This window comes from Falco cherrug, chromosome 5 (genome assembly GCF_023634085.1).
Source record: "Falco cherrug isolate bFalChe1 chromosome 5, bFalChe1.pri, whole genome shotgun sequence".
NCBI classification, from domain to species: domain Eukaryota; kingdom Metazoa; phylum Chordata; class Aves; order Falconiformes; family Falconidae; genus Falco; species Falco cherrug.
This window is the reverse complement of record NC_073701.1, coordinates 10,945,235-10,967,052: the sequence shown is the minus strand read 5'-3', so window position 1 is coordinate 10,967,052 and position 21,818 is coordinate 10,945,235. Positions and strand designations below refer to the sequence as shown.

At 43.6% G+C, this 21,818-nt stretch overlaps 1 protein-coding gene across 1 annotated transcript; it reads left to right on the top strand.

Annotated features, from left to right (window-relative positions):
- The first annotated feature begins 561 nt into the window (after nt 1–561).
- Nucleotides 562–17,613, top strand: NOBOX (NOBOX oogenesis homeobox). Its single transcript, XM_055712430.1, has 9 exons — nt 562–627; nt 3,258–3,953; nt 4,370–4,476; nt 5,016–5,134; nt 6,048–6,181; nt 13,342–13,612; nt 14,193–14,539; nt 16,403–16,750; nt 17,354–17,613. The coding sequence occupies exons 1-9, from the start codon at nt 582–584 to the stop codon at nt 17,377–17,379; spliced, it is 2,094 nt and encodes a 697-aa protein (XP_055568405.1). The 5' UTR covers nt 562–581; the 3' UTR covers nt 17,380–17,613.
- The last annotated feature ends 4,205 nt before the right edge of the window (nt 17,614–21,818 follow it).

Sequence of the window (21,818 nt, the reverse complement as noted above, 5' to 3'; positions counted from 1 at the left end):
CTGCTTAACAACGGCAGCCAGAGCACGTTAAAAAATAACGTCTTCCTGCCAGCCCACAAGGACGGATAACGAGGTTCACCTCGTCGATACGACACGACCCAGTTCGGTAACATCCGAGTTGCCAAGGTGTGCCGTTCGCGGTACCCAAGGCTGCTCTCACGGCGCTCACCAAGCGCTCCTTCGGCTGCCCTCGGACGCGCCAGGCCCGCTGCTGTTCCCGGCGCGCGGGGCCAGGCTGCCCCCGCCTCGGAGCGCGGCTCTGCCCCTCACGCCCCGCGGCCCGGGAGGCCCGGTGGCCGGCCGAGGGTGGCCGCCGCAGGCCTGAGGGGGTAGCAGAACATGGGCGGCGTGAGGCCTGGGGGCAGCCCCGTTACCCGCGGGGGCGGCGGGGCGGCAGTGCCCCCGCTCCTGCCGCTGCCCGCCCGGGTGGCTGAGGGCACGTAGCCAGGGCCCCGCTCTCGCCCCCACCAGCCACCAGCGGCCCAGGTGGCCGTGATGAGCCGGCGGCCGCACTCGGCGCGCAGCCCCCGCTGGGCGCGGCATTAACGGGGCCAGCGCGGGGGCGCTTCCGCCGAGCCGGCATGGACGGGGCGGGCGCGGAGGAGGAGCGGGCGCCCGAACGGCTGGGTAAGGGCCGGGCGGCGGGGCCGGCTCTCGTTAACGACCGTGATGAGCAGCAGGGTAACGACTCTGTCGTCTCCTCTTGACTGTCACCTGCACGGCGGGCCCGCAGTGGCGGCGAGGGCCGGCAGCCATTCGGCGCTGCCTCCCCTCGTGGCGCGGCGCCGGGCCCCGCCGTGCCCTGGCGGGAGGCCGCCATTTTGTGCGGGGTGCAGGGCCGGGGGTTGGGGCAATGGGCTGGCGCTCGCTCCGGTGCCTGTGGCCCTCGTGTCACCTGGCTTGTACAAACAAGCGCCTGGCAGGGTGGCAGGTGGTCAGCCCTTCGCATGGCGCCGAGGGGTTCCTGCTGCCTGTGGGTTTCTGGGCTGCTGACGCTTTACCGCCTCCACGTACAGCCCGATTTTCCTCCTCCTTGTCTGAGCTTTCGTGGCGGACCGGGTGAAGCTGATGTTGCTGTGTGTGTGTGTTCAGGTTGTTTTGTACCGAATGCTCAACACAACCTTAAAAATCTTGCTGTCACTGTGCAAGTGGTTCCCTTGTTCCAAGTCTAAGGTGGTGGTTGTGAGAAAAAAAGAGGACTGCTTTGTTTTCAAGCACCTTCCACAGCTCAGGTGTTCTAGAATGTTCCCAGTCAGTTAAAATCCCTTCTGTTTAAGGTTATGTTTACTTAAAGGTGGGACGTATTGATGTTCAGTCTGGTCTCTTGTTATATGAATGATAGGAGAAAGAAGTGGTTTGATAACTCCCCATTTGTTACCCTGAAGGTCTGTCTTTCTCTCCAAACTTTATTTTCATTTCAGGTAATTTCTTTGGCAATCCTATGTTGCTGTCAGGCCTTCACTCATTGTTTTAGAACTAGAGACAGGAATTTATTTTCTCTCGGGAAGAATATTGCTGTAGGTGATACAAAACTCCCAGTTGTTAGTCTCTCTGCCGCAGATACAAGGTACATACGTGGTTTGTGATGTAAACACTTACTAGTGTTTGCATAAAAATAACTAAAAAGCCTTCTCAAATCAAAGCATTAAGATGAAAATTCTATTCCTGATTTGAGGCAGGTGTTGGGTGACAAAATGAATGACAAGTGAAAATGTTAGATTTTTCACATAATGAGCGAGACAAGCTCAGAGGCAGTGAGGAGGATGGTGGAAAAAGGAATTATATAGAACCTAGCCAGCTTCTGCCTTGCTCAGTTCTTGACCCTCCCCATCTGGTTATTTCATCTCATTTAACAGCAGTGGAAGCTGTTGATGTTTAACAAGATCAAATTATTATAGTTGCGTAGTTTCCTGCTTCCGTCTCTTCCCCCTCCAGCTAATTCAGTTCTCTTCATTGTGTAAAAAGCAAATTGGAAGCTCTTGGAAGCAGCCTGGCGTCCCCTCGTACGTCCATCAACTCCTCCATCTGACTGGCGGTGTGGGCTTTCTTCTCGATTAGCTAATGTTTGAGGAGAAACACTGGGAGAGAAAGCAAGTCCTTTATTTTGGTATTGTGCTAATATATATTTAAAAAGTAGGACAGAATGAAATGAAATTATTTTCAATCTTTTTCCCAAAAAATTAAACAGACACATTTCTCTGTAGGCACATAGAACTAAAATGCTGCCAACAGTCTGCTCAAACTTACCTCTTTTCAGACAGAGGTAGATACATAGTTTTGGTTCTGTTACTCTACTTTCTATCCTTTTTTGTGTGGTGTGTTTTTTTTTTTTTTTTTTAATGTAGCAGAAATCACACAGACTCAGACATTCTGAGACAATCGGTGGGTTTTCTTCTTTTGGAAATGTATGTGCCAGCTGGGAAAGTATAATGCAGCTTTATTATTGTTGCTTATCTTAGTTGTTTTTCTTGTTGTGTTCTTTCTGAGCTGTCTTATTCAGTGTCTCTTAATGTAATGCACTTTGTGCTTTTTGTTAAACTTGGTCAGACCTCTCCACCTATTTTTGTCCTCAGCCAGCTATTTCATTCCCTGTCTTGTAAGTCTGTAAATCATAAGTGTTGTGGCTGAAGCCGCAGAAAACTAATGTATGACAGTTTAACTAGAAGTTTATACAGTTAATTGTTTTTTTGCTTGGTCAACTTTAGTATGATGGAAACAGAAACCTATATAAGTCAGAAGGTGATCTAATTCATCAAATAATCACTGCTGACAGAGTAGACCTGAATTTTGCTTGTATTTTTCTTTTGATCATTTTACTAAGGTGATACTTAATGTCTTGATAAGTCAGTCATTTGTTCTGTTCCTTATTCCAAAGACCTTTGTTATCCCCAGTGCTGTTCTGCCATGCAGCCTTCCCTTTATACTCATGTCTGGAATTAACTCTTCCTGTAGTTTACAGTTGGTTGTTGTTGCAGGCATCTTCACTCTCAGAATGAGGCTTTTCTCATCTCAGATATTTGAATATCTCCATATCGCATTCCCTGTTGCTTTCCTAGCAGCACTATGTCCTGGTGACAGTCTTAATTTTGAACTCTCTTGTTCTTTTCGCTGTTGGATTTCCTGTGTAGTGTTTTCCTTCTCACATAATTGAAACTGTCTATCCAGACACACCCCTTTTCTCAGGCCATCCAGGCACATCTGCTCAGACAATGTGCATGTGGGGTGAGGGTGTGGTGTTTTTCATTTTTTCCTTGTAGAGTGCAAGGACGAGAAGGAGGAAACATCACTGAAAACTGAGCAGTTTGTGGTAGATGCTGATGCTGCCGCTGGACAAGGTACAGGGAGCAGTGTGCTATCTGCATTCCAAAGCACAACTGTAAAGGAAGGAGCTGAGCATACCTTGGGAACAGAAGATAGGATCAGATCTGTAAAGAAGGTGGTGGAAGATGGAAGATACTGCACCCTGCAGGCAACTGGGTCAGCTCCCCAAGACTCGGTGGCACTTGACAGCCAGCTTGATCTTGCCTCTGTGTGTGGGCAGCTGTCAAATTCCCTCCGTGACATGAAGGCTGTGTCCCCACTTCCTGTGGTTGGATTTGTACCGGAGCCCACAGGTCAGTCAGGGGCACGTGAGCAGTGTGAGAGCTATTACTCGGATGGGACTGAAAAGGAGGCAAAGAAGAAAAAAAGTAATGACGGAAGTGGAATGTGGGCTGAGAAAGCATCTAGTGGAATGCCTGGAGACCTCTGCAGGCGGCGTGTGAGCAGCCCAGCTACTCGCCAATCATCCAGATGTGCTTCAGCCAACCCTGCAACTCAGCAGTCCTACAAGGTGTCTTCAGCTCTGGCATGTGGAAGTAGCCATGATGGGACCAAAGGAAAGAAAGAGTTATTTGAGAATCCAGGAATTCTGCCACCGGTGAGGAAGAAGCCACGCACCTTATATAGCGCAGGTAGATACCGGGAAACCCACTGGCACACAGTGACACTTGTAGTGCCAATGGTGCTGATGTTTCCTTCGCCATACTGAAGGCACAGCAGGTGAAGAGCTGAACTGCTCTAACTGGTATTGCAGTGCATTCTATGCTGTTAGATGTGTGAACACTTCTTAAAATAAAGGTTGCTGGATGCCTTATGTTTGAAGCATCACTAGCAATGCTCTTTGTTTTACTGTGGAAGAAGATTTTTGTTTATTTTTGTGGCTTACTTTTAAAAAAAATATCTTTTCTGTTGTTCATGTATTTCTAAGTACAGTAAAAGATGTTCTGTTTTGCCTGTCTTGTTTCTTTTGTTTGGTTTTTGCTTTGTTCTGTTTTCTTACCACGTGCTCCCCACCTCTCTCTTTCTTTGAACAATGCATCATTTCTAGAGCAGCTAGAAGAGTTGGAGAAGATGTTCCAGGAAGACCACTATCCCGACAACGAGAAGAGGAGGGAGATCGCGGCTGTGGTTGGTGTAACACCACAACGTATCATGGTAATGCCTGTGTGGGTAACAGTGCTGACGATGGGTTCTGTGCAGAAAATGGAGAGAGAGAAAATAAAGAGAGGGACTGGAACAGGGAGGAAGAGCTTGAGTAGGAAGGAAAGAGGAGCTCATGAGTAACAGGAAAGAGACTGTACCTGCCACTGGTGACAAGAGAAGGAAGAGAGCTCACAGGGATAGACATGGCACAACCAGCTACCCCACTCAAAATGTCAGTGGAGTCTGTGGTTGTGTGCTCCATCTCTTTCCATTTCCTAAGAGGAGACACATAATGGGTAGGCAATAGAGGCTAAGGAGGCTGAAGTTAATCTCTTTTATCTGGAAGATCATGGCTAACAAAGAAAACGTGTTTGGGGTTATCTTTCTGCTGGTGTCTTGTCTCTGTTTGCAATTAATCTTGCAGATTCTCTGAAAGAAATGTTTCTGGCCTCGCCTGGTGATATGTGGAGGGAGTCATTGCTGATTTGTTGCCTGTGTCCCCGTATGTAGATGGTTTCCTTTCTGAATGCATCCTTTCTTTCATTTATCAGGTCTGGTTTCAGAATCGCAGGGCAAAGTGGCGGAAATCGGTGAAGTTGAGTGTGAAAGGCAACAAAAAATACCCAACATCATCAACTCTCTCAGTCACCTTTGGGTCAGATGGTTGTGGGTGAGGGACTTACTCAGTTTTCTCATTTCTCCACAATAGATGTCGATGAATTAAACATTTTCCTTTGTCATTTCCTCTTTATGGTTAAGCTATGGAGAGTTGACCACTGATTTGAACATTGGTAGCCTGTTGGATTTCTGGGCAAAATGTAGTGGACCCTCTTAAAAGGGCTTTTGCCTGACCTGTATAGCACTGTTTTGAAATAGAACTTGAAATCGCTCTGGCTGTGTAGAGAAAGCAAGAGATGAGATAGAAAGGTGTGTGGAATCACCCGTTCATTTTTAGTTTCTGTGAGTGTGTTGGCCAGGCACTTTATGTGCACTTGGGAATTCTATTCCAGTCCTTCTCCCACCATCATTTTCCATTTCCATGGATTTTCACTTGGCAATGGAAACGCTGCTTGCTTAGTTTAGATTAGTCTTACAAAGTCGTGAGCTTCATTGAAGAAATACAAGCTAGCACCTTTCATAGGTCTGCAGGGGACATTCATTGGAGGGTGTGGGAAGGGGGTATGTGAGAGGATAGATGGTCTTTCCAGGGAGAGGGAGGGAAGGAAGAAATCGGTCTCCACAAGGAGGTATTTATGGCAATCTGGAGCAAGAGTCTTCCTGTGAGGAAAACAGAATGAAAAGATTGCAATCAAGTGGAAGTTTGGAGACCACCTGAATGATCTCATTGCACTGTCCCTGCTGCCTGTCCTTCCCACACTAGTGACCTGGGGTTACTTCCCCAAAGACTGTACGGTGTCCCTTGTGCTGTTTCTCCTTGCACTCATAAGTCGGCCAACACTTTTCCTTTCCACCTGCTAGTGTTCTAGGATTTGCTCATTCTAGGGTAGTTAGAAGAATGTATATACTTTGTTGTAACGTCTTGTCCTCTGGTCCATGCTCATACCCTTTATGTATACCTCCAGGGCACCTCTTCTGCCCATGCTTCCATTGCCTGACATTGCTCATGACCAGCCTGCCATGCTAGATGTAGACACTACAGCTGGGAACTACTCCAGCCTGCTCAGTGGACATCCTGCACCACTTGCCTCCTCCTCAGGTGAGACCCCTATCAGCACAAGTGTTTTGCATAGCTGCAGCATTAGCTGGTGGTCCTGGTATGTTCCTGCACGCTTTAGGGAAGGTCATGGGAGAGGCCTATGCCATCAGTCCAAAAATGACACCAGGTTTAACAGCTCTTTGCTAATTGAATATCTTTCAGTTGTGTATCAGCACGGTGGTGCCTCCATGCTAACGGTAAGAGCCAAATTTGCAGTCGTTATTCGTGTTTTAGGACAAGCCAGCAAGGAATTCTGAATGTGACTTTGTAAGGATACATGATCGGAGCATTCTTCCCTAATAGCTGTTTGACACTAGTACTGCTGCTCTGAATGATGATGAAAGTATTACTGCGGTTATTATGTTCTTCATGGCAGATACATACATCCCATATTTTGGTTTAGACTGTAACGTTCTGGCTACAACCTGTAGTCAAATGAGCTGTGTGAGCCTCCTTCGGGTACTCCATACCTTTCAGTCTCCAGAGGAGGTTCCTTGACTTCTCCAGCCAGCGCAATTTTCCATTTTGTGCAAGACCTTCAGGGAGTGAGTCTAGTTGTCTTAAGCATACGGGTTAATTGCTGTTGCAGTGTTGTTGGAAGTCAGTGGGGTGTGCTGTTTGACCAGTTTGCTACCTGAGCTGCATTTAGATTTTAAAGATTGACGGCAACCAGAGAGGATTTGTTCAATTGTGTATTCATGTGTGGAGTACTGGAGCATTCCCTAGTCAGGAGTGTTCCCTAAAGCATTTCCTATATCTGTTTATGTTTCCAAGTTGGCACAACTTGAAAATATTTCCAGACTGATGAGGACTTCACCACTTCCTTAGAGACAGATATCCCAAGCAGTAGATGTGCTGATATGTAGTAGTTGTGTGTATTTTCCTGCTGCCCCGTGTAAATCATTCTTTTGAGTTTCATGCCATTATTTCTGCCTCTTCATTGTTTTTTTAAATATACAGGGTTATCGGTATTAAGGGCAGTTCTGTACAAGTAATTTTCTAGTAACGACTCAAAGATTTTAATGTATTTTTAATAGTGCTGGTACCTTAAAAAGTATTTTGGCACTGTATTAAGCAACTGTAAGATTGTATCAATAAGCTTAGAATACTAATAAATAGATATATATGCTAAAAGTACTTAATTGAGATACTTTCTTGATACTGTAATTTAGCACTTCTGTCCTTTAAATTTGCCTCATAGTCTCAAGGCAAGGACTACTTTTGTCAATCCTATGAGCTGTTTAACCCATATGACTGTAATTCAGTTAGTTCCAGTTTTTCCACTTCTTGCAGCAGAGTAAATATGGTCAAAGTGCTTGAATAATTCGCTGCTTTCCAGAATGATGAAGTAGTGCAGTCTGTATTTAATTAGATAAAGACCAAGATTTGCAAAATAATTCATTTAAAGGAAACACCAAATATCCTTATATTTCTACACTTGTATTCAGAAGTCTCTGTTCCTAAAGTACATCTGCAGGCATGCTATTTAGTTAAGAGAAAATATGTCTGTTAGAAAATAGTTTAATTCAGGGATGTGATCTTTTCACGTATCTGTATTGAGCAATTTCTTTCTGGGGAATCTGCACACTGGGATGCAGTTCCCCATGTGGAAAGCACAAGCAGTCTTTCTGATAGGGAAGAAATGTCCCATCTGAATTCTTGGTGCAACGTGTAAGGAAGAAAAAGGGCACGTGAATGTCCCTGAGGGAGGACTGGGTATGTGAGAAAATGAGTCATAAAGATAGCTGAGTTTTTACTCCTTGAGTCCTTTGAACTTGCTGCTGACTGCCACCTATTGCATTTACTGTGTATGCATCTAGCTTTTATGAAACGCATGCTTCCTTTGTCTGAAACCCTTGTATCTTCATTGTGAAGATACCCCTGTATCTTGATGTGTGAAGATGAGAAAGTACTTCATTCTACTAGATCTCTGTAAGGGAGCAAGGTTCCTCTTGTTTTCTTTAAATCGTGCTGGGCAAGAAGTAATGAAATCTATTTGTGTCATCTAAGGCTGGTGAATACTTTCCAGATACAGATCTGTTTGGAAAAAAAAAGTACCTTTTTTAAATTACTTTTCAGAAAAGAGGCATGCTTTATTAATGCATGGAAACTGTGAGGTTTGGTGATTGGTTTTTAATCTGGTTGCCTGATGGAAGAGAGGAATATGGTGTGTGTAGTGAGCCACACGCTGTCTTTGTTTATAAAACCTACCCTACCCTCTAAATCTGTTTAATCAAACTTGACGGATGGTTGGAGTCTTAAAAATTACATTCCTACAAGTCACGGGAGAACTGGTGCCTGGGCAGCGTAGAGACCTATGTTAGTGTTCCTGCTGTGCTGAGGGAAGACTTACTGGGTGTAGAGTCCTCACAGAAGAGATCTGTGTGGCACAATCACACAAAAAGCTTCAGTCCCACTTACTAGATGCAGGATAACACAGCAATAGGGAATGAAACTTGCTTTTTTTTGTTATCTAGCATTTCACAGGCAGACTTTTCTTTAATAATGAAAGCAGAAAATGAAACGGGAAAAGACACACAACGTGACTTTTGAATTCATTCGGCCTCCTTGTTCAGAAAGAAAGCTTGCCAATAAATAGGGCCATCCAGGCTTCACCTGTTTATTAGAATATTTCAGAAAATGAAGAAGATAAAACTTGGATAGGATAAAATCCAAACTAACAGAAGCAAAAGAGGGAACAAATTAATGAAAAAGGTAATCAATTTACAAGGCAAAAATAGTTGCTTAGTAGACGTGGCCCTGTGGAAACAGCTCATGGCAAGTTTCAGCAAAATAATTTGTGACCTGTGCATAATGGTGTAGTTGTACACAAAGGTCGTGGCCTAATGGAGTGGCTATTCAGGTGCTTTTCTTGGTAGCAGTGTGTTTAACCGCTTTCAGCAGGACAAAGATATTATTTAAGTGCATGAGAACGGTACAGTCTGTTACCTGATACCTTTGGAGAGTGTTCAGTGCTGCCTTTTCTATTGTTTTTCCTTGCTCTAGCCAGTACTTCTGACTGTTGGTTTATGTTTGTTTGTTTGGTTTTTTTTTAAAGTCCCATTGTTTTGCACTGTTCTCCAAACAAGCTTGTGAAAAATGCCAGCAAATTGTATTTGAGATGTATTCTACCTTGCTGGCAGTTACGGCTTCTGATTTTGATATTAGCCACACTACTTGCCATAAGAGCCTTCTTGAATTCAAAAATTTCAGTCTTGAGGTTGCTTTGATCTTAGTATTGGTTTTTTTACTACTTTTGCTAGAGAGATAGCGTGCTTTAAATTAATGGAGTTATTTTTGACATTTACAGTTATTTGAAGTTTTTCTTGTTTTTTCTGAGATTCTTATGGATCTATATATCCTTGACTATATATATATACGTTGACTTAAAATATTGGCCTATGTTTTCTTCAGAGTTGACTGTTTAGAAAGTAAAGTTACTTTCTATGCTTCTGGTTTGTGGGAGGAGGTTTTTCTGCCCCAATGCTGCTTTTGCAGGAAATACTTTATTTCATGCGGCTGTCTTGCCGAGAACATGTCAGGAGCCCAGGCTGTGCTTGTAGCTCTTCCATAAATAGCAACGATCATTCAGTGGCAGAGATGGGATTGTAATGGCAATCTTCGGAGCAGTTGGACAAAGTTGGATATGATCTGTCAAAGAACGGTAAAGAAATTACAAGCTCTAATGATTTCACTTATAGGATTCTGGCTTTTGAACAAATTACTTGAGAGCTGATGATGTGTAGCTGACATGGCAAGCAAGAGTCATACCTTTTAAACAAGTGGTAGGTTCTGGCCTACTGAAAATCCAGAAGAGGATCAGACTGACACACTTCTCAAAGCAGCGCAGTTAGAGACTGACGTTGGTTTACTGATCTTTAGTCCATTAAATGAAGAATGCCATTGCTCCTAAGTTTGATTAATATTTTGTCTACTTTCAAGATGTCATTTACAAGATAAACATATTTTCTTATAATTTCAAGAAGAGGAGGTACCTATGAGAAGCTTTGCAATGGCCCTTAATGTTCCAGTAAATGCTGCAATTACACAGGCATGTTTCTTTAAAAGAAACTGGATTGGATAGTGTATGATGTAGAGATTCATAGTTAATAGAGCCTTTTGCTGAACTCTTCATTTGATGCTTGGGAAAACAGCCCTAGAAAGTAGACCATCTGAGGTTAGACTGGTTGCTCAGCCTGTAAACATCAGCTGCACTGTGCCCAATAGCGGTGGGCTTGTTAAACAGCTACAATCCTGGCCTCCAGCCACCCAAACAGTCTGCAAACAGCTGCATAGTCAACTGCCGGAATCGTTGCAGGCACCTCGTACCAAGGCCTTCTGGAGTCAACGTAGTAAGTGCTTGACTAAGAAAGTCCTGTATGGCTGATGTCAAGAGGAGAAGCTCCGATGCAGATAGGTGTCACTCAAGTAACAGATCTTGTGCGCGTGATGTGGTCTGTTAACAACAGTGAAAGGAGCTTCCTACAACATAGTTGCACAGTTGAGACCTGCCCTGTTGTAAGCTCATGGACACCTCTCTAGACTAGGCCTTAGTTTCCTTCAAGGCTGGTGAAAATCGGTCATCCTGACAAAAGTATACACCTCCGTTTTTGTTCATTTAAGACTCTGTCCCATTCATTGAAAGCTGTTTGCATTAAAGAGTGGGTCTCTTTTAACTCTGCTAGGATGTTGAGGAAGCACCGATAGTAGGGGAGGAACAGCTGTGTAGCTGAAGACTTAGAATAGCCATTCTTGAGTTAAGTGTAGCGCAAGGACTGGTTCAGAGATCTGAAGTTGCAGATTATTAATTTGCTCTCCAAAAATTCCCAAGGTTGTCTCATGGACTGAAAACACAGAAGTAATGGAAATTATAAGCAAAAATTCCCCTGTTCGCTGGAAAGTCTTCTGAATCTCTCTACGTCAATGTCAGGAAGAACAACAGAAATGTAAAATGATCAAGCCAATGATCAGAATTCATCATCGAGCAAGATGCTGGAATCATCTAAATATAGTGTCAGATTTAGCAGATATTACTTGTCTAGGAATTTTTTATTCTTACCGCATTTGTGACTTTATTCGGAAGATACAAATTCAGTGTCTGTCTTTGAAAGGACAGAGAAGTAGAGGAAACTTTAGAGAAGGCTAAACCAGCTCTTTGGAGGCCAAGTGTGCTGTTTTCACGATCTCATTGCCTGTGGGTCTCGTTGCCATGATCCACAAAGATTATCTGCGCTTTGGTGCTGCAAATATTTGAAAAAACACAACTTAATTCTTAGTAGGTGTGAAAGTGCGTTTAGAAGTGACCTCCTTGGCTATGTTGTTAACGCTTCTTGTATTCATCCGAAGCAAGACTTAAGGCCATCTGCAGAATAGTAATCCAACTGTCATTATTGAACTGAAGCTTTATCTGGATAGACTCTTTTTCAGGTAAGTGGTGCCCCACATGGCTGCTGTTTCATGATGTTTGTGTGAACCGCTCCATTCTGGGACAGAATGGTAAGGAGAACTTATGTGCAAATGAAGGTGGTTTTTTGTGAAAAAAAAAAACAAAAAACAAACACCCAAACCATAAAGAGATCTTCAGCTTCAGTTCAGGCTAAGCCATTTTGAATTGTGAGGAAACTAAATGTTGTCTTGACCAGTGCTTTGTTCGGTGGGACTGGATCTGTGCTGTGTCAAAAACCAGGAATGTGACAGGTGCATCATAGATGCTGCCTGACAGAGAAATAACATGTTCAAATAGAAAAACTAAACCACTGAGAATTGGCTGGGCGCGTGAATGCTTTAGAGATGTCATCCTAGATCTTGCTCTGGTTTTCTAAATGAGCCCAAAATCAGGGCTATTCAAGTTTTCATTGAAACGTCATGACTCCCTCTTTCCATAGTTGCAGAGAACTGAAAAAAATGTGCTGTGGGAAGATGTGATAAGATAGATGCAATCGCACAGCACGCTGGGGAATCTGGAAATGGTGCTGCAAGGTGTTGAAGTGGAATCTCCTTATCAGCTCTGGTCATGCATTCCAGAATGCTCTAAAGATTGCTTATGCTTGCAGTGGCAGCTTTAGGTTTTACATTTAAGGCCTTTGATTCACACCTGGTGGAGTGCATTTGGTGTTACTCTGTATGCATGCAAGGATGAAGTACAGCTGTAAATTATCCATGCAGCTGGCTTTCCCCGAGTGCTTTACAATGTGTGGGAGTAGACCAACTTCAACTGAAGAGTCAGTGATACTGTCTCATATCTGCTTCATCCTTGTGCTGGTTCAGCCTAGCTAGACTTGAAAAATCATTTCAAATTATCATGCACACCTGATGGTTACACTTCTCAAGAAATAGTTTGCTATTTGGCATAATAAAAAAGAATCTTGTTCTCTTGCACCATGTGCAAGCTTCTTGAACTTCTGTATATACTTGTTACTCTGATCACTACCATACATGATTCTGACCTTTTCATTTCCTATATTGTCCTCTTTCCACAGAGGCTGTTCTGTAGGAAACTTCCTCTCTCCTTTTCCAGCAGTGACTGAGGAGACAGGTCACCAAACAAGATTCCAGCAATGAAATGGTGTTGGTTTCATTTCCATCTCCCAGCTTCTCTTTCCCAAAGCCCTTCAGCTGACATCTCAGCTTTTTTAATTATTTTTTTTTTTTTTCTTCTGGCATGACTCATCAGAGGCCAAACCAGGAGTGAAAATTTGGTTAAAAAATGGCCTAGACAACAGATCTCTAAAGGCACGTTTTTGTTTCTTTCAAGCAAGTTAGATTTTTCAAATGGGTAATCTGTGCAGCACACTCTTCCCAGAGGACAGTAGAGATGGAAGATGGCTGGGGGATTGTTCTTGGCTTTTTTCCAAGAAAGTACTTTGCTTCATTTGGCTGCCTTCTTGAGACCTGAATAAATCCAGTATGCAGAGACTGAAATCATGAAGGTAATTTTATTTAACCAATAAACATCATCTTCTGTTCCAGAGAGCTTGCTACTATTCCCTTTTGCTTCCCAGCGGCAATGCTGGTACATGTTTACTCTTGTTCCCATAAGTTAACCTCCACTCTTTGACTGGCATCTCGCTTTTCTGTTCTGCCACTTGTCATTCCTCTGCTAGCTCCTTTTAATTTTCAGTATGACAACATAGCATGACAGTCTCTCTTTTTATTCGCAGTCTCCTCAGTGGCTGGAATGGTGGCCTCATGTGAAGCAGCTCAGACAAAGGTGTTACAACAGCTCAACTTGAATTCCAGCAGAACGGAGTGCTCCCTTAGTCTTCCCAGTCCTCCGCCCATCCGCAGGGCCAGCCTACCTCGCAGCCTGTCCTTTGACCCCCACAGTCATATTGCTCCCTTGATGCTGGACACTCCCAGCAGTGAATGCAGCTTGTCCAGTCAGGAAAACGGCTCCGGGCAGGCCTTCAATTACAGCATCCAGAATCAAGGGTAGGAACAGATGAGATTGTCTTTGAGGGAGAGGAAAAAAGTCAACCGCAGGAGCAGACTGAGGAGGGTGAAGGTGGGACACGGGGCAAGGAAAGAGGTCGAAGCATAAGTGAAAAGGTGGATGTGGGAGTGAGAATGTCCTTTAAATGGAGTAGGGAAAAGCGTGTCATGTGTGCAGTAGCACAGGGCACCTGCTATCAGAAAAATGATACCTTTTGATCAGAGTGCTTTCAGAATTGCATGCCTGTCAAGTGAAGGTGGGGTTCAGAAGCAAAGTGGAAAGGAGTCCTTGTGAGAGGCTGTTTTAAGCATTGGGGCATGCATTGGAGAGTGGGAAGAACTGAAGGAAATGTAATCCCCACTAACGTACATTGTTAAAGAATTGTGTTGTGAATGCACTTGGCTCAAGTGGTTTCTGTTGCCCTTGTCCTGTGCCTGGTATTTGGGAGGAAGGGTTGGAGTCAGATCAGGGTTGAAGTGGCTATCAAGCGGAAGATACAACAGTTGTTTATTGTACAGGTTGCTGTAGCTGCTGGTCCTACTTGGATCTCTGAATTGCCTCTCTCCTTGCTCTCTGCAGCTTGAGTTCACCAGTTCCCTGCAATTATCCTGAGCAACTGGAATCAGGAGGTGACCTAGAGACCACGTACTGTCAGTACTGCAGCCAGGGTGGAATTTACCAGCTGCCCCCATATCCTGAACAGCACCAGCTCTCCCAGTTCCACCATCTGCCAGGTCACCTGGCCAGCAGTGTGCCCTCCAGTGTCCACCTCGCTCCTACAATGCTGCCCGAGTCCCACAGAGATTTCCTTGCCTTACCCGGTGACAGTGGAGTTGTAACCTGTGGGGCAGCAGGAGCCACACAAGGCTACATACAAAACCACATGGAGGGACAGCTGTTGTTACAGGAGCCAAATGAAAACTCAGGTAAAGGTCTGAAATATTTTGATGTCTCACTGCTCTGGAGTAACTGAACAATTCCCTGAAATGTTCAGGATGATCTGTGATTTTACTGATAACTGTAATGGAAAGAAGGAATGTGCATATATGTGCACAAATATATATATATGCTGCCCATTTTTTTTTAATTTCCTTGTATGCTTTTTTTTTTTAAGTGCTGAGTGACCGGTTAATTTGAATCAAAAATTGCTAGATAGGCTGCATGTCATGAGAGTGTTACTATGTAACTATGTCAGGTGGTTCTTTGTCTGGAATGGAGAGCTAACTTTTTCAGGGGTGTACTGTTGTGTAAACTAACATGCTTTTGGTGTAAGGGAGTGTGGGTCAAGGGTGCAAAGTGAAAAAGATGCCACAGGAAATGGAATAGTTGGATACAGCGAGAACAACAGGTTTTTAACTGCTGGGCTTCTGCAGAAACCATTTTGAAAGAATGCTATGTATGTTAGGGTAGCACAAAAAAAAAAAAAAAAAAAGAGGCCAACAGAGTATGGATATAGCTTTTTCTTCCTCTGACATAAATTTGCAACACCACTTAAAGCAATTCAGCATAATTTTCTCAAAAGTAACTAGGTGAAAGTGGTGGTCAGTCTCCTTGTTTTGTGTCAGGGCTTTGTGTTTTCAAGTTGTTCAAGCCCAAGTACAACCAAAATATAAACTATTACAGTTACTTGTTTGGACTGTCAAGTTTGTTAAATTAAGCTTGTAGTCCAAAAAATACATCTCTCTTTTTATAAGAGAATAAAGAGTTATCACGCAACAAATGCTACTGCTGTTTTTGTACCAGTTTCGTGGACCTTGTCAGGGAGAGAAGTCTGACTCACAGGCTGATGGGTGCAAGCTGGCTCATGTTTATTTACGCTGTTCATAGCTAACATTCTGCAGAATAGGTTGGCAGCACCTGTGCTCTCTAGCGCACTTGGCCTGGTTCTCCTCTCTGGTTGCAAGGCATAATTGTTACTTTCTGTGGTTTTTCAGTTTGAAGTGCCAGAAGTAATGACAGGGCTGTGTTCCAGCACACCAGATTAATGTTTGGTGCCGTGATCATGCTATAAGCATGATGCCAGAAGTGTGTGTTGCATGCCTTGGGGCATGTCGTGCAAGCAAAAAGGGATGTGGAAAGTTGCAAGCCTTGTCAGGATTGATAAAATTGGAGGATTTTTGAAGGAGCAGAGGCAGAGTTGATGTTCTCTTATTCCATACTTCTGTCTGGAGCACAGTCAGCAACATGTGGCTCCTCTGTTCAAGGAAGGGATCCTATGGCTGTTATGCAGGGCCTGGGGTTCCAGCAGTGCAATGGGGAGGGAACCAACCTGTCAGTTCAGACACACCCAGAATTCTTACTTCAGCATGAAGCAAGCAAGCAGTTTAGTTGAATTATAGATATTAATTAAAAAACATTCCTGCTTCCTGCAGCTTTTATAAATGAAAGTGAGGATCAGCATTCAGCTTATGCTTTGCAGAACTAACTTGGAAAATAGGAGTGGAGGAAAAAAACTTAGGTGTGTGTGTCTCTAATGCCACTATGTAGACTCGGCATCTGTGCTGAAGTGTCATCCTGGTTTTTAGATTCTTAACAGTGCTATGAACTTCCTATGTTTTTCTTCCTAATAACTATGTTTTGGATAAATACACTTCAATTTAAACAACAAAGTTAACCTTTGTATGTGTGTGATGTCTGCTCTATTGCAGTAACCATTTAGGCCTAACTGTAATACTGTATTTGCACTGAGCATGCTCTCTTAAGCACAGCGTACAGTCGTTTACATATACGTGACTTTAATCCTCTTTTCTGTATTTTCTGTATCCTGTCCTTTGTTGCTTTTTTCTCAGCAGGCATTGCTGCTTATGAAGCTGTCCCCTGGAGTGATTTCTGCATGCAGGGAGCTCCATTCTCCAACCAGCTGCACTCACGAATGCAGTTTTCTAGCACAGCCGGAGGACAGTACTTCACAGAGCAGATTTCCTACACTCAGCCACCTTGCCTGCCCTCCTCACCGTGTTTTCTTCGAGTGCCCAATGGAACAGCACTGGGATCCATGCCACATACTGGAAAACAAAAGGGAGTGACACCACCAGGCCAGAGTTCATACCAGAACCACCAAACAGAGCCAGAGTTGACATCGCTTGTTGAAAGAGAGGAAGCAGAGAGTAGCAGCAAGAAAGGAGAGACTATTGCTGGTAACTGAAAGGCCAGCTGTGGGGTTTTTTGGGTTTTTTTGTGGTTTGTTTTTTTTTTTTTTTTTGTGAAGGGGGGGATACGGAAGGAGTTCCAAGACAGCAGTAGCTTCTCTGAATGAAGGATCAAAACTGGCATGAATGGGAATGGGACATTTCCACCCCACCTCCTCCACCCCCGGGCTGCTGTCAAGATGGGTCCCATTTTCCTATACCTAGTTCTTGAAGCCATTGTTTTTTAGAAATGGGGACTTAGAGGTCAGTCAAATGGCGGCAAATATATCAGGTGTCAGACAGAGCTGAATGGCTACACAGGACAGATTATTTCTGAGGTTTCCAGAGGCATAGACACTTCTACTTCAAAGCAGAACTTCTTGAGCAAGAAGGGATAGGGAAGGAGGAAGGAGAGCCTTCTGTTTGGATTTCCATTTTCAGACTTTCATTATGAAAACAAAATTACCTTTCTCTGGATTTGTTGAAAGGGTGTCATAGGCCTTAAATATTGTTTTTGTGTGTCTAGTTTTGCAATACAAAGCATTTGCAAAAATTAAAGATTTTCTGTGTCATGTGAGATCACATTTTCTTATGAATCTGTTTTTTCTTCAGAAATTAAAGAGGAAACTAATGACTGATGCTGCTGCACTCTGACAAGAAAACAAAGGAAGAGGAAATGTTGCCATTTTAAACTGTGTACAACAAGAAGAGATAAAAAGAGATGAGAATAATAGTATTTGCAACAGAAGCACTTTTTGGTTTCTTTTTTTGGGTTGTATTTTTTTTTCTTGTTGACATGATTATTTTCCTGCTGAGGAAGGAAGCAGGGAAATTTCAATCAATAAAGGCTTCTGCTTTGTGGTTTTTGCAAATCTCCTGACTTGATTCTTCTTAATGAATTCTAAACTTAAGGAGCACACAGACAGGAAAGAGCTGACAGGCACCAGAGTCCCATGGGTAGGTGGAAATTCCAGATGATGCAAGAGTCAGAAGGTATGGCTGGTATCCTGAAACACATGGGAATAGAGCCACGGAAGAATAAGACATATGCAAAACAGGGGGTGGAACTCCAGCAACTACACCTAATTTTAGGGACTCCAGACAGGGAAAGAAGTGGTGTTGGAGTCTACCATTGGTTTGGTGTTTACTAGCCTTGTTTCAGTACAAAACTCTAACAAGAAATGGCAGCAAAACGGTAACTATAAATGCTGGTAGTGAAACCAGATCCTTATCAGTTATTAATTGGCTTAGCATCCCATTTGAATTGTAGATGGGTGTGAATGTCGGAGGATTGCATTAAAATTTTCTTGTGAATTAGTTTGATAGCTTAAGTATTTAATGGGTACCACTTAATTGAGTTACTTGGCTATCATCTCTGGGTCTGACCCAGCAGTTTATTGCTGAGGTGGCTCTGTTATTTCAGAAGGGGTTAAGCTCTCTGCTGGTTTTTGGTTAATGTGGGTGAGCCTTGCATTTACATCTGCATGCTGCTAGGATGTGTTGAAGTTAAATCCGATGGGATGTTTCATAACTGTGGCTTTTCTATCACATTCCTCAAATCTTACTGTGGGAATATCGCACTGCAGGGTTAGCAGGAGCAGTTCAGTAGAGCAAGTGATCTTGGCTTGATAGTCTCAGCTTCTGCTTTACCTGGGACTGTCAGCCTGGGAAACAAGAGAAAATACATCTTTCAAACCGGTGGCGGCACTGGCAGAGGACTCAAGTGAAGAGATTATTCACTCTGGTACATAAATGGCTGCAGTCTCTAGGAACTGTGGTTCCCAAATGAGCTCTAACCACCTGAAAGTGTGGGATGTATCATATGAGTGGCTAAAATGTATGTTAGGCTCCCACCGTGTCCTTGTGAGGAAAGACCATGATGTTGTAGGGTGCTGGAGGTGTATTTCCTTTGATACTTTCTGTGTTTATCCCCAAGTCTTTCCACTGTCATTTGGACGCAGGCAAGGCCTGAATAATTCTTATATTTACAGTGATCTGGGTGCCCCTTCTGTACCTTGTGAAATTAAGTGTTACCGGGTCTTTTGTTTCAATTTCTTTGTAGTCTAGTCATAAAGAGTGTCTGTCAGGAGCTGAATGCTGCTCCTCCGCTCCTTTTTCTTTCTCCTGTATATTGTAAAACACGGTTTCATCTCTGGCAGTGGCAGAAGACTGCTGAAGACTAAGCAGTATAGTCAGGGACAGATTATATCATGAATCTGCAGATTTGTGTAGAGCTTCTGGAATTTCCATTTCCTAGAGGAAAAGTTTATTCTTGTCTGTAACAAGCTAAAGAATTGGTAGGGAACGTGCATTAGTTCACACTTGTTTCACTCATCCACAGCTGAACAACCTGAACCAGTATTTCCAAGAGGTGTGAATAGGAATTTTTATTGCAATTACAAGTACGCTTTGAAAACTCTTAGTGGTGATGACAGCAGAATTCTTCATAGCTAGGGCTGTGAACCAACCTTTCCAGGAGATGGAGAGGACAAAACCAACAACGGAATGCCAACTTGTGTGCCCCTACCTTCCCTTTCTCCTACAGTAAAGAAAATAATAATTTTTTGAAAAACTTATTTTCAGAAATAAGCCTTTTAGATATTGTCTGGTGGCAGAATTGTGCAGCCAGCTGGCATATTCTGCTCATGACATTTCCCATAAAAATGTCATTTGGACATTCAGGATCGCCAAGTGCTATGTGATACAATTTCAAAAAATTGGGGGGTTAAATGAGCACAGTCAAGTTATTGAAATGGAAAATCTTTTGCGCTCAAGCTTTTAGATAAAATGTGGGCTTCTCTGGGAGTGGTTGCCGAGGGGAATGGTTTGTTTCATTTCCATACTTGTACCTTAAACTTGCCAGGTCCAACTGGACTGGGCTGGAAGTTCTGAACTGAAATTTCTTTCATACTGCTGTTAACAGCTGGAGGAAAAGGTGGGTGCCTGAGAGAATGCAGCTGGCCAGATTCATCCCTTCTGTGTTCCACTGACTTTGTGGGAGCTGAACCAAGGTTAATCTACTCTGCAGGTACCAGACTTTTTTTTTTTTTTTTTTTTTAAAGCCAGTGCTGCCACTGGCAGAAGCAGCAACAGCCCTTGATCATGTGCCAGGTCGCCCACCAAGGTGCAGAGGCTTGCATAATTGTGTGAGCTTCTCAATTACACCTGCAACACACACTGCAGAAGTATCTTGGAATGGCATCCCTCCTTAATCTCCTTGTGCCATTCCCCCTGCTCCAACTTACTTTCAGTGGAATTGCCTATATGTTGCGCAGACACCTTGGGTTTAGGCCCCAGTGTGCTTTTAGTGGGTATTTCCTTTGCATGTCGAGTCTCCAGAAGGCTCACTTTGTTAGGATGGCAGGATCAAAATTCAAAATGTCATGGCTTTCTGACTGTGGCATCTCCGCCTTCAAAGTGAAAACTGTTTTGCCTCCATATCGTAATTTTAGCCAGAAGCACCAAGCCAAGTAAGCAGAATTTTGAAGCAAGTCAGACTTATTTCAAATGGACATAGCTGGGTGCGTTACCAAGTATTACCGTGGGTTTTTTCCGAATTAATGAAGAGGTTTTATAAGGTGGAAAGCCAAATTGTGGGTGTGTGTTTTTGTGTCGGACTAATTCAGCACCATTGTTGTAAGACTGGAAATGAGAGCGAGGATATTGTTTCCACCGAAGGAAAGCGACTGTAAGGTTTTGTCTGGTTACCCAAAACGTGACCGTTCAGCTGAACAGTACAATCGTGCACACACATATGCATATCTATCCACTGTATTGCATATTTTAACATAATTAAATGGTCCATCTTCTGCTACTTCTAAACAGCTGATGTATAAACAGGTAAATTTGGTACATTAACCTTTTCCTATGTGCCTTAGCCAGCCAGTAGACATTATTTTCTACAAACAAGTCCTGTGTTATGTGGTGAGAGCACATAAAACCTCATGAACTAACTCTTCTGTTTTAGTCAAAAGGAGAACTCTTTTCTTACAGGCTTCTTAGTTTCTGTAAAGCAGGATACATTAGAAACTATCAACATTTATTCAGTTCAGCAGTTGAAATTCCCAAGGTATTTTTTGCATTGCTTATTACAAAGATTGCTACAAATCGCGTAAGAAAATAATCTATTGCTGAATGGTAAAAGTTGATTTTTCTTTGAATGGCTGTGCTAAGCACAAGAACAATGCATCGCAAATAAAAAATAAACCCCAAATCCATTATGTGACAGTGCTGTGCATCTTCATAGCTAAATGCTGACAAGCATGGAAAACACCTGTGATACCTCATTTAGCTTAATGATAATCATACCTTCGGAACTGATAATAAATCTGCCAGATGAGATTGCACAGCATAAGACACACAATGTAAGTCATCAAAACCAATACTGAGGGAGTCCAGGACACATTGCTTAGTCTTCTTGTGTCCCCCACGTGCCCCCATCTGCATGATCCCACCAGACAAGGGATGGTCGATCCTGAACATTAAGCCAACAGCTTCAGAGAGACCAGGGTTGTGATAGCAGCCTGCTAAGGGTTGTCGCCGGAGATGTGAACTGCAGGAAAGTGTTTGATTTTATGGCAAGGCAGCTGTAAATAGCCAGGAGCTTTAAGGATCCAGTTACATACAGGCATATAAGCTATCCCCTTGGGATACTGGTGCCCTCTGTGCTCACTGTATATTTTTACAGCACCTAGAACAAGGAGGTGAAGTTCCTCCCTTGGTTTCTTTTCAGGAAGTTTGAGCAAAGTGTGGATAAGAGAGAAAGCTGCAGCCCGTTTCACCTGCAAAGTGTACCTCTTGGGTCCACCTTGCCTTCTGGTCCTGGGGCAGGGAGGGAGCCCCACTCCACCAGTGATCCCTGCCGCAGCAGAGGGGCTGAGGCACAAGCCTCCATGCAGATTTTGGGAAGGAAACCGGTTTCCCTTTCTTCTGCGGGAAGATGATTTCATCCTTGCCTTTCCCCCTTTAACAGGGAAATAACATGGCTGGTTCTCCTCCACACAGCTGCTTGGGGAAGCTGGGTGGTTGGGTTTTTTTGGCTTGGGATTTTTTGGGGGCCAGGCAGCCTTGCGTGTTC